Source organism: Eschrichtius robustus, chromosome 11 (genome assembly GCF_028021215.1).
Source record: "Eschrichtius robustus isolate mEscRob2 chromosome 11, mEscRob2.pri, whole genome shotgun sequence".
Taxonomy (NCBI): domain Eukaryota; kingdom Metazoa; phylum Chordata; class Mammalia; order Artiodactyla; family Eschrichtiidae; genus Eschrichtius; species Eschrichtius robustus.
The window spans coordinates 65445370-65458247 of NC_090834.1; the positions used below are offsets into that span (position 1 = coordinate 65445370).

Below are 12878 nucleotides of genomic sequence, written 5' to 3' on the forward strand. Positions count from 1 at the left end.
TTTTTTTTAGAACTTTTCAATACCAGAACATTTTAGAGGTCTCTACTCCAAATATATGAAAATCCCTGGATCCTCAAAATAGAAGGAACCTTGAAAGACCATCTAATCCATTTCCTGATTCATGTCCCAAGATGAAAGTTCAATCTGTCGTGTTTTTTTTTTTTTTAAGTCTTCTCAAATTTCCTTTAAAATACTTTGGCTTTATAAAAATTTCAATTTCCACACCACAAACTCCTTATCAGGTCTGTTAAGGCCTGTGTAATACTGCGACAGTCTGCTGCTGTTAGCTATTGGCCTCACCTCCCAGCCAGGCCACCATGTGGCACCAACCCAGAGGACCCTGTTAACATGGACTCAGTTAAGAGGCCTCACCTGAAAAAGCTCATCACATTCCATCCACACTAGCTTCTCTCTTGGTTCCTTCAGTATCCCTGACTTTTCCTGCCTTGGTACCTTCACACATGCTATTCCCTCAGCCTGGAATGCTTTTCCTTTTCCTTTGCCATGCCAGGCTCCTATTGCAGCCTTAATGTCCCTGCTAAAGTGTCACCTCCTCAGAAAGGTCTCCCTCACCACCCTATCTGAAGTATGTGTTCTTTCCTCCACTCCCTCCCACTCTTTATTTTCCCACAAGTTGCCTTACTTTCACTTCTTCACAGGATTAAAATCTATTTCTAACTCTAACGAATGTTTGTTTATTGCCTATACCCCCCTCTAGACTATGAGTTCTGTGAGTTCAAAGACCATATCTGCTCTGCTTCTCCCTATATATCTAACCCCTAGTGCAGCCTCTGGCACATAGTGGAATTTTTCATGAATGACTGACACAGTACGTTCGTCAATATCAGGCCACTTTTCTCATGTTCTGCTGACAAAAATGGCAAAGCGCAACAGTATAAACTGAGTAGAGCCTATAATGGTATGAAGCCAATGGAAGGTCACTTGTCCCAGGTCTCACATTCATCAGAGCCTTACATTTAGACTTTTGAGCTTGTCTCTGAATTAAGCAATCCTTAGAGTCACAGAAATACTCTGACAGAATTGAAAGAAGACGACAATTTGAGTCTTCTGAATTTGAGTCCCATTACTGGCCGCAACTCCAGTAAGTGGCCCACTAGGATTAAGTGCTGCAATTACTCTAGGAGTAGCACAGTTTTATTAAGCTATATATTTTTATGTGTTGAGAGCATTGGTTAGATGTAAACATTTGAAACATAATTTTTTGAATTAGTCTTTTAGTTATTTCTTCAGATTTTAGTAAACTGACAGCTTCAAAAATGGAAGTTGCCTAGACCTCTCTCAACTTCCATGAGACCCTGAAACCAGGTGTAAATATGTATTTTCTCTACTGAGATTTAATTATCGGAAACGATTATGTCCATGGCATTTATATATTTACTCTAGACACACGTATTAAACATTTGCTATGTGCAAAGTTCTATGTTATGTGTTAGTAATAAAGAGGGAGAAAAGATATAGCCCTGGCCTTGAAAGGGCAAATATACAAAAGAGCACCAATTACACATATTAAAGTGCTCAGATTGTTCTTTAGACGATTAATCTGGCAAGAGTGTATAAGATGCGTGGGATGGGGTGAAGACTGGATATAGGGGTCCAGTTCAGACCTGTGATGATGAGGACCTGAACTCAATTGGAAGCAGTGGGAATGGAAAGAGCCATGAGATGTGAGCTACTTTAGAGAAAGTGTTGGTGGACATAGGCTCATTTTAGTAACGGGATAAAATATTTGACGATGACACCAAGGTTTCATGCCTTTTTAACTTGGGGGATGGTGGGAGCAGGACATACTTCAGTGTATCCAGCTGCACTTAACCCCACACCTCCACCGTCCGAGGCCTGATGCCTGCATCTCCATTATCTCACTCACTCTAAAGGCCTCCGAATCCCAGAACAAGAAAGCCTCAGATTCCCATTTCCTCCTACCCTTGTAGTCAGATAACTGTGTCTGTCCATCTGCTACTCCCCCTTCTTCTGTCTGTTTGTGGTTCAGAACAACCCAACCCTCTCCTCTCCATCACAAGGGAAGATTCCAAGAAGGCCTGTTTCTCCTGTTTCCAAATTTCCCTGTCGTGACTTGAACTTTGTAAAGAAAACTGTGATGGTTCTGAAGTCACAATTTCCTTCTCTCTTTCCTGTCTTTGGACCCCCCAAAGCCTTGTAAACACTGGTACCCCAAACCAGGGAAGGGATAGGCCAAGTTTCCCCTCTGAGATGGGGTCCCTGAGATGAGGGAGGGTAGAAGAGTGTACACTTGTCCATGGTTGCAGGGGAAATCCAGCGATGGGAGGGGTGCTGGAGATTCTGAGCTCTGGTTCTTAATGGAGCCTGGAATGGAGGATATGGGCATGTGTGAGGTGAAAGCTGCTGGGACAGAAGAGCTGAAGGTCCCATCCTGCTGGAGAGCTGGGAGCCAAGAGGAAAACTTAGTTAATTTCCCTGTTGAGGTCTAGAGCATCAGCTGGGAGGCTGAGAAGTATGAGGCCAGGTGAAGTAGGTAGGCTTGGCTCAAGTACTGTCTCATCCGTGACAGTTTCCCTAGCCAGAGGCCTTCCTCTCTCCCTCTCCCTAACCTCCGGTCAGTTCTTATCCCCCTCTGCCCTGATTTATAGTCAGTGTATGACTATCTCTTTACTCCTGGCAAGGCACTTCCTTGAAGGCAGTGACTAGGCTTTGCCTCTCTGTCTCTTCCACCCTACCTGACCCCTTGCTTCGCACATTCAAATTTGTTGAATTGCAGTAATGTCCTCTTTCTTAAGATCCAGTGGAGGTAGTTGGCTTCAAGACACCTAGTTGGTCTTGAAGGTGTACTTTTAGTATTTAAATTGCACCACTGACTAACTAGATAGCACCCAGAATGGCCCATCATAGGTGGGAACTGACTCCAGACTCAAGTAGGGCCCTTGTTTGAATCCAGCCTGGAGAGAAAAATCAACGGCAGAGGAAACTGGAGCTGGTACCAGCCACTTATGGCCTCTGCATATGGCTGGATACTTGCTGCTCCCTGCCAGACCTTTCTGCCCAGAGATCCCAATAGAGCAGGATTAAAGCTCTATTCTAGCACTACAGAGGTTCAACATCTAGGCAGGGGACGGACCTGGCTGTACTAGTACAGAGAACCAGTTGTAGGTGCCTAACATCATTCCCCTGACTCTTCCTCCCCCTGAAAAATCAGAAGATCCAGTGAAAACTTAAGATGGTGGATTTCTCTGTAAGAAATTTAAATCCCACAAGAGAAACATTCACACCACACAGTTTTTGCACATGTGGGAATGTGTGTGGTGGGTGTGGACTCTGTTGGCTGTGACAGGTTCAAGTGACAGCTCTGGGATTGTGCTCTTGTTGTACCATGTGGGTGATTAGTAGTCAGGAGGGTATTTTAGGATGAAGAGGAATGTTTGGCATCACAGCATCTGTATGACAAGGGGGAATAATTTCAAACACGTTTCGGGGCCTATTGATCCCATTTTTATGTCTTTATTTCATAAAGTAGTCTTAAGAAAGGAAAAGAAGACAAACTCCGATCTTTACTCTGCCTCTTCAACTATTTACCAACCCCTCAGAGACAGCTTGACTGTTCCCTTTCACCTTCTGGTGGAGAGAGGCTATTTTAATTAAGGTTATTGAGAGGCTGCACAAAATACAATATAATGGCTCTGAACTCTGAGCTAGAAACAAACAAAAATAACCTTAAAGACAACTTTGTATGTAATGACTACTTCTCTCACTTTGTGAGGACCCACACAAGGTAAGGCAAAGAGAATTTCAGGGAAACTTTTAACCCAAACCAATAAGTTTATAGGGTGAAGAGTAGATTCTGATAGCAAATATTTAATTTGCAAATATCAGTTTCCAGCCTTCTCTAACTGAATCCCTATGTACATTTATAGTAGCTTACCTTTAATTTTGATACCCTCAGTGTTTGTTACAGAAATAAAACCCTTCCTCCTCATCACTAATCACCCATGTGGTTCAGCAGTAGCACAGCCACGGAGCTGGCACTTGCACCTGTCAGAGTCAACAGAGTCCCCTACAAGCAGACACATCCTGTCACATACATTTCCAGAAGAGCAAAAACTGTGTTCTCATAATGAAATGATTTGATTTGACCCAGTAAGAATGTGCAGCCTTAGTAGGCTAAAAGCCAGTGACAGGAAATTCTGTGTAATTTAGAGAAAGATCCATTCTTTTTCAGATAACACATAGCTAACTATTTCCGTTTCAGGATGATACTATATATCAAGGTGAATAATTTTATTTTTTAAACCACTTTGTACAAATCTTTACCTCCCACCAGCTGAATAAGCTTCTTTAATGGCATATTAGACAGTTTAGAAAGTGCATTAAACCTTTAAAGCTCCGAGGTCACATGTTAGTAAGTTCATTTCCTGATGCCAGGCCTCAATTTTGAGCTTCAAGCCTTGGGGAGCAGCTTACTTGCATTGATGAGCATTTTGAATATAGGCCAAAAAAAAAAAAAAGCCCACAGATCTAAGCTTTTAACAGTGTGTTAATCAGTCTCCCTACATCCCAGGCACAAGTTTCTGGAAGACCTGGAGCTAATGAGGTTATAACTTTGTTCTCTCTTTCTCTTCACTCAAGGCATAATTCAATCCGAAGACAACTCAACCTGTCAAACCCAGACTTCAATATCCAACAGCTTCAAAAACAGGAACAGTTGACTGGAATTGGTCGAATTAAACCGGAGTTATATAAGCAGAGGTCATTGGATAATGAGGATGGGAAAAGGAGTAACAGCAAAGCCTGTGGGAAGCTGAACTTCATTTTAAAATATGACTGTGACTTAGAGCAACTCATAGTGAAGATTCACAAAGCTGTCAATTTGCCCGCCAAGGACTTCTCTGGGACTTCAGATCCTTATGTCAAGATCTATTTGCTTCCCGATCGGAAAACGAAACACCAGACTAAAGTTCACAGGAAGACCCTGAACCCTGTGTTTGATGAAGTGTTTTTGTTTCCGGTTCCCTACAATGACCTTGTAGCCCGGAAGCTTCACTTCTCTGTCTATGACTTTGACAGGTTCTCTCGCCATGACTTAATCGGCCAAGTGGTGCTGGATCACTTCTTAGACTTGACTGATTTCCCCAGGGAGTGCATCCTTTGGAAGGATATCGAATATGTCACCAATGTGAGTCTAACATTTCTTCATTTTGGTTGGGGGAAGGGCGCTTCTCGGTCAGCATGCAAACAGATTACTTATACCTTATTTTATTTGGTGAGGGGCAGAGTATAAAATTTATCTCAATGTACTTAGAGCTATTGCTTCAAACCTCCTTGTACCTTTCCAAAAACAAGTCTTTCACAATATTCATTTTGCAGTTTCCGAGAATTACTCATGAAAGCAATATTAATAACATTCTCTCTTTTCTACTTTCTAATTCTAAGCAATTCCCTAATAGGCATTAGATATTATCCGTCCTCCTTACCTCATTTTCTTTGGAGCTTTCTTAGGTTGTTTGTGCTAAATGGATCCTGGCATCCTATTAACTGTTATCTGCAGCTGAGAGACCGTTGCCTTACTCTCTGAGACCATTAAGCCCTTGCCATGTTCTCAGGTCAGCTCAGCAGCATTTCCCATGATCAGATCTTCAGCTTTAATCCCAGAAGTGAGAATGAATGGGAAGAGTTGGCACCACATTTTTAAATACAGAATCAAAGTTACAAGGAGGTCAGTCTGAAAACATCTACAGATATTGGCAAAACTAATCTGTACAAGATCAAATCCTATTTAGAGCTCAGGAGAGAGGGCAGAAGTGCTATGTAGTGTTGCCATATATCCATGTTTACATTTAAACACAATATTGCAGCAGTGATATTTTTACTCCATTTGCATCCTTTTCACTATCTGCAGAGGTGTATTGATGCTCCTGAAATAGAAAGGAAAATTGGACTATCTTAGGGGACTCTGATATTTTAAGGCCACTTGTTTCTTTTCCCTGTCCAGATTCGCTCAGGCAGCTTTGTTAGCTCATCTTCTGAGGGCGATATCGTTCTCTTTCTCTGTCTTGGCATCCAAGACAGCAAGCACCATAATCCTTACTCCGCTCGGATGATGATCTAGCTTGAGTTTGGAGCCCATTTAGTGAAAGGCTCTCACTCTGCTCAGGAAGGAAACACACAAAATCTCTTCCCAGTGACCAAATACCCACACTGATACTCTCTCATCTCAGCCACTTTTGTGAACTGGGGACTCACATTCCAAGGGACACCTTCTCTTCACATCCTATGTGATACCAGTGCCAGCTTTGTCCTGCTACTCAAATAAGCAAAGTGGAACATGGAGTTTTGCTGGCCTTTATCATAATGATGAGGAAAGAAAAGAAGGAGCTGGGAAAGGTGCAGAGAACATCAGATGATGAAACTAAGGTGATATGGGAGATTGGGGAAGGAACAGATCTCTTCAAACTTGAAAGATTGTGATATCTGTAAACCAAAAAATGGATGCTGTGGGTGGCAAGGATTGTATCCCAAATCCCAATTGCCAAAATCAGGAGGCAGCTTTAGAAGCTTTAAAGAAACAAAATGGGCAGGCTGCTGATATTAAGGGATGAATGGCTCAAGAATGAACTGTCCCACTGGAGTTCTTACCAAGTCCCCTGAGATACTGCTGGCCAGCAGTGATGAGTCTTGGTAGAGGGAGATTGGTCATATCATCTAGTGTGTGACATCATTTTATATTTTTTGACTAATGGATTCCGTAAAATAATAGCTGGAATGGTTATTAGAAATCTCAACAGGGATCCTGCTGTGAGTTGCCTTCTAAAGACTTTGTGGAAAGAGTAACACTGAGTGCACAGTGGCTGATAAAAATCTGGATAAGGCTGATCCCTGGTGGGCAGGTCTCTTAGAGCTATTTCCCGTGGGATGAGAATATAGACTGACAGTCTGCAGAGACCTTTTGGCCGTGAGATCACTGCCATTGTAGCACTCTCCTGTGACTACGAGTTTTCCATCTACTGACGGAGAATCCTGCATTTCCACAGAGTTGAGGAGAATGTGAAATTATTTATCAAGGAGGAAAACCAATAAGGCTAAAAGCCTCGAAATTCTCAGTTGTTTCCTCAGGCAAACAATAAATATTCTGAGCATTGATCTAGGCCTTTGGATGGCTAGCAGGAGAAAGGAGGTCCTGAGAATGGAATTACATGTTGTTTCGTAATCTGCCATTTAAAAAAATTCCATTTAAAAATTGCTATTTGGGGCTGTTTGTGCTTTTTTGCATGTGACTTTGTACAGAGACTGAGAATGAAAGTCTGAGATTTACCAAGGTTTCACTTTTATAGTATAGCATATATGTCACACAGTGTATATGCTATACACATACAGACTAATGAGGGAAATTAAAAGAGTAGTCATGACCCACCCCTCAGCTGAAGAGCAGACTACCACTAAGTACTTTGCTGATGACCCCTGGGTTGTCCTCCCCTGTCACATTCTCTCAGCCCATTCCTGCCAAGAGGAAACCACTATCCTGAATTTTATTTGTAAGACAATGTATTGTTCAGTTTTGTCTGCTTCTGCTTTTCATAGCTCTTCTTTGACTTTTTTTTTCAGTCCACATTGATTTTGACATTTAGCAATAGAGGTGAATGGAGCTGTGGTTCATGTATTTTCATTACTGTATAAAATTCCATTGTGTTATATACACAAATTAGCTCTCTCGTACTGATGATATTGGGTTGTGATTAGTTTTTTATGATTCTGAATAATACTGCAGAGAACATTTTTATGCACATCTCCTGGTTCACACATGCATTAATTTCTGTAGGGTGTAGCCCTGATAGAGGAAAAGTACACATGTGTTCAAATGTTCTAGACAATGCCGAGTTCGTTTTCCACCGTGGCTGTACAAGATGACCCTCCCACTGTGAGGTGTGACAGTTACTAATGCTCCACAGTCTCCACAACTCTTGCAGTTGCCACACTGTTTAATATGTGTGCATGTGCGTGCACATAAAATGGAATATGATTTGTATATTCTTGGCCACCAAAGTTAACCGTCTTTTGATATGTTCATTGGTCATTCACATTTCCTTTCTTGCTAAATGTTTGTTCAGCACTTTTTCATTGTTTTTTTTTTTCTATAGTCTTCTTTTCCCTGTTGACTGATATATGTTCTTTATATAGTCTAGATGCAATCCTTTGTTGGTTGTGTGTATTGCAAACATAGTCTCTTCATTTATAGCTGGCTTTATACTCACTTGATGGTATTTTTGATCAATAGAGGTTCTTATGTTTAATGTAGTAAAATGTATCAATATTTTCTATTGTAAGTAGCACTTTTCTGTCTTGTTCAAGAAATCCTTTCCTACCCTATGTCATAAAGATATTTTTCCTATATTTTCTATTAGAAGGTTAAAAGTTCTGCCTTTACTAATTATAATTTTAGTCCACCCAGAATCCAGTTACATTGTGAAATGTAATATAGGCATCCTGTGTTAGCTTCGGCTGCAATAACCAAGTATATAGACTAGGTGGTTAAAACAACAGGAATTTATTTCTCACAGTTCTGGAGGCTGAGAAGTCCAAGATCAAGGTGCTAGCAGATTCAGTTCCTAGTAAGAGCCCTCTTCCTGGCTTGCAGATAGCTAGCTGCCTTCTTGATGTGTCCTCACATGGTGGAGAGACAGAGCTCTGGTCTCTCTTCTTCTTCTTCTTGTAAGGACAATAATCTCATCATGGGGACCTCACCCTCCTGATGTCATTTAAACCTAATTACCTCCCAGAGGGCCCAAATACCATCACACTGGGGGTTAGGGCTTCAACATATGAATTTTGGAGGGGCACAAACATTCCGTCCGTAAGACACCCATATTTCTTTTTCTATGTGGATAACCAATTTTCTGGCATATTTTCCCAATAATCTGCAGTGTATGCTCTGTCCTGCATAGGTCTCTATATATGAAGAGTCTGTTTCTGGATTCTCTTTTCTATCGATTTTTCTATTTGAGTATCTCTACCAATAGCACTTGTAAATTACTACCATTCTATGATAAGATTTAACATCTGGAAGAGAAAATCATCCAGCCTGCTTTTTCTTCAGTTCAGTCTTGGCTGATACTTGACTTTTCTCATAAATGTTAGAATCAGATTGTCAAATTAAAGTTTCTTTCTGTTGTTTGGACTTCTATGAAGTCTGTAGATAAATTCAGGGAAATTTTACATCTTCTGTGATATTGAGTCTTTCTATTCATGATCATAGTGCACGTCTCCATTTACTTAGTTCTCCTTTAAAGTCTTTCATTCAAGGCTTATAATTTTCTACATGAGGATGTCTTTCATGTATTTTGTTAGTTTTATTGCTAGGTATGTTATTTTTTGTTATTTTAAATAGTATCTTTTCTAAAATTGCATTTTCTGTTGTTGCTATATAGTTATGCAGTTTAAATTTTATATATTTATCTTCTATTTGGCAATTTTTTAAAACTTATTACTTATAATTTATAGATGCTTCTGAATTTTCTTTGTAGATAATCAGTCATGTGAGTTATGATAGTTTTGTTTGTTTTTTTCTAACGCGTATACCTTTTATTTTTAATTTAGTGCACAGACTAGGATTTTCCTTACAGTGCTCAATAATAATTGTGGTACTAGTCATCCTTGACTTATTCCTTTTAAGTGGAATGTTTTTAACATTTCCATTGAGTATGATTTTGCTACAGATGTATCGTGGTTGTCTTATCATATTAAGAATGTATCCCTCTATTCCTAGTTGACTAAGCCTTTTATTAAATTGAAGTATAGTTGATTAACAATATTGTGTTAGTTTCAGGTGTACAGCATAGTGATTCAGTTATTTTTTCTGATTATATTCCATTATTGGTTATTACAAGATATTGACTATAATTCCCTGTGCTATACAGTAAATCCTTGTTGCTTATCTGTTTTATGTATAATATTTGTATCTGTTAATTCCATACTCCTAATTTGCCCCCGCTTTGGTAACCATAAGTTTGTTCTCTATGTCTGTGAGTCTGTTTCCATTTTGTATATAGATTCAATTGTATTATTTTTTAGATTCCACATATGAGTAATATCAGATAGTATTTATCTTTCCCTGTGTGACTTCACTAAGTATAATATTTTCTAGGTCCATCCATGTTGCTGCAAATGGAAATATTTCATTATTTTTTAAGGCTGAGTAATAGTCCATTGTATGTTTACCACATCTTCTTAAGCTAGTCATCTGTTGATGGACACTGGGGTTTTTTCCATCTCTTGGCTATTGTAAATAGTGCTGCTGTGAACATAGGGGTGCATGTATCTTTTCGAATTATGGTTTTCATTTTTTCTGGGTATATGCCCAGGAGTGGGATTGCTGGATCATATAGTAGCTCTATTTTTAGTTTTTTAAGGAACCTCCATACTGTTTTCTATAGTGGCAGCACCAATTTACATTCCTACCAACAACAGTGTACAAGGGTTCCCTTTAACTCAGCCTTTTTATCACAAACATTCACTTTATCAAATGCTATGCTTGTGGGTTTTTTTTTTTCATTTTAACCTACTATTTTGGTCAATTAGGTTGATCATTTTTCTAATTTTGAGTCAATCTTATATTCTTAGTATGGTCCAGACTTGCCTTGATATATTGCCTGTTTTATACGTTGCTGAGTTCGGCTCGCTATTTTGTTTAGTATTTTTTGCATCTGTGCTCATGAGTGATACGTGTAATTTACTTTCTTGTATGGCCCTTATCTGGCTTGGAATCAAGGTAATTCTTGATTTATAAAACTATCTGGGAGAATTATTTTGGATACCTCTCATTTGTTCCTGCTCAGGGCCCCTGGAGGCTTTGGGGGTTTTTGTTTATGTTTCTTCAAACCGAAAAGGGCTCCCTTAGTCTCTGGCTTCTGATTAGTTCAGAAAATAAGGAACGGGGGAGAGTGAGGTTGGGATATTTATTCCCCTAGATGCCTTCATTGGAGTATCCATAGGCTGGCAATAACCTTCAACTGAAAGCCATAGTCCTGAATATGTCTTTATTTTGCTGTTGTTCTTAGATCGTTTTTCTGGGTATAAAAATTGGGGTGTGGGGCACAAAACTCTCAGCTACTCTGATTGTAAAACTATCATTCCATAGTTTCCTGACCTTCAATTGCTTCAGAGAAGTCAACATTTAGTCTAATATTTATTCTTTTGTATGTAATGTTTCTTTTCTTTCTTACTGCTTTCAAGATCTTGCTTTCCTGTTTAGTGTTTTGTAGTTTAACTATAACATTGCTAAGTGGGCATTTATTTTTATTTACCCTGACTGAGATTTATTGGGTTTCCTGAATCTGAGATTGTGTCCTTTTATCAGTTCTGGAAAAGTCTCAGTCATTAACTTCTTTCCATTTGTAGAAGTATTATTTGCTGCATTTTCACATTTGTCTAATATATATTTGATAGCCTCTCTCTTTTTTTTTTTTTTCACACTTCTAAATTTCTTTTTTTTCTTTTTTTTAATTTTATTTATTTATTTATTTATGGCTGTGTTGGGTCTTCATTTCTGTGCGAGGGCTTTCCCCAGTTTCGGCAAGTGGGGGCCACTCTTCAGCGCGGTGCGCGGGCCTCTCATTATCGCGGCCTCTCTTGTTGCAGAGCACAGGCTCCAGACGCGCAGGCTCAGTAATTGTGGCTCACGGGCCCAGTTGCTCCACGGCATGTGGGATCTTCCCAGACCAGGGCTTGAACCCATGTCCCCTGCATTGGCAGGCAGATTCTCAACCACTGCGCCACCAGGGAAGCCCTCTCTTTTTTTTAAACATACTTTCAATTCTCTTTTTTATTTCTTTTACCATTTCATACATAGGCATTTGTATATTCTGCTGCTTATAATTCCAGTAGCTATAATCTTTGCATCTCTGATTCTTTTGTTTGACATTTCCATCAACTCTTACTCATCATGCATTGTTGTTTCTTGGATTTAGTTATTTGTGATTGTGAGCTCATCTAGCTTAGAACTTTATCAGTAGACATTTTGAAGCTTTGAGTTTAAAGTGCATTCCTTCACAGATGATTTGTGATTGCTTCTACCAGGTGCCTAGGCAAACTACCAACATGGAATAACTTTACATTTTGAGCTTGAGGGTTTTTGGACAATGAAATAGGCTGGATATAAACTCCCAACTGTGTAAGTACAGGCTTGTATTAATGGTTAGAACCTGGAAGGGGTTATTTTTTCTTGCTTTACCTAGATTAAGTCCAAGACAGGGTGTATTTCCAATGTCTACTTATTTAGGCAGAAGTTCTGTTTTGTTTATCCTTTAAGGATGTGACCCTCAGTCTTTAGGACTCCAACATTTATGCTGGATTCTCCCACAGTCCTCTAAAACTCAGGCACTAAGCCACCAGAGATTCACATTTACCTCCATTCAAACTCCAGCTCCACAACTTACTTACCTCTCTACATTCATGCTTTCTCATTGTTTCCGGCCCTGAAAAATTCCGTTTTTGTTCTATCAGCCCTGCTACGTGTTAAAAAGGATTTTGTAATCTAGTATTTTTACTTGGAACATCCACACTGTGAACATCCACCCTATGTTTGAAACACTGTGTTGTATATTGCTCAAAGCCTGTTCAAAAGAGCAGTTTTTACTTGTACTAACTAAATAATAATCTATGTATGTATGTATCTATTATTTATTAACATAACTAATAATATATGTTAAATGCCTTGCAATCGAATACCAGAAGGAGCCTGAAGAGGTCCTGTAATCTAAAATCCTCATTTAGCACATAAAACTGAAGTGGAGGGCCATTAAGAGAGTCAGCCAGGGTCACACAACTGAATCATGGCCAAATAGGACTTAGGAGTGTTTTTCAACAGCCATTTCAGTCTGTTCATGAAAAGGTGT

General features: G+C 39.6%; 1 protein-coding gene across 4 annotated transcripts in view; it reads left to right on the plus strand.

Annotated features, from left to right (window-relative positions):
* The window catches only part of SYT9 (synaptotagmin 9), a 192717-nt gene that overhangs the window by 61740 nt on the left and 118099 nt on the right, over positions 1-12878 (plus strand). For all 4 annotated transcript variants that reach the window (XR_011075468.1, XM_068556224.1, XM_068556223.1 and 1 more), the window contains exon 3: positions 4621-5167. Coding sequence is in view for 3 of the 4 variants with exons in the window: in XM_068556224.1 (XP_068412325.1) it covers positions 4621-5167 (547 nt within the window). In the remaining variant the exon portion in view is untranslated. The remainder of the gene's footprint in view (positions 1-4620; positions 5168-12878) is intronic.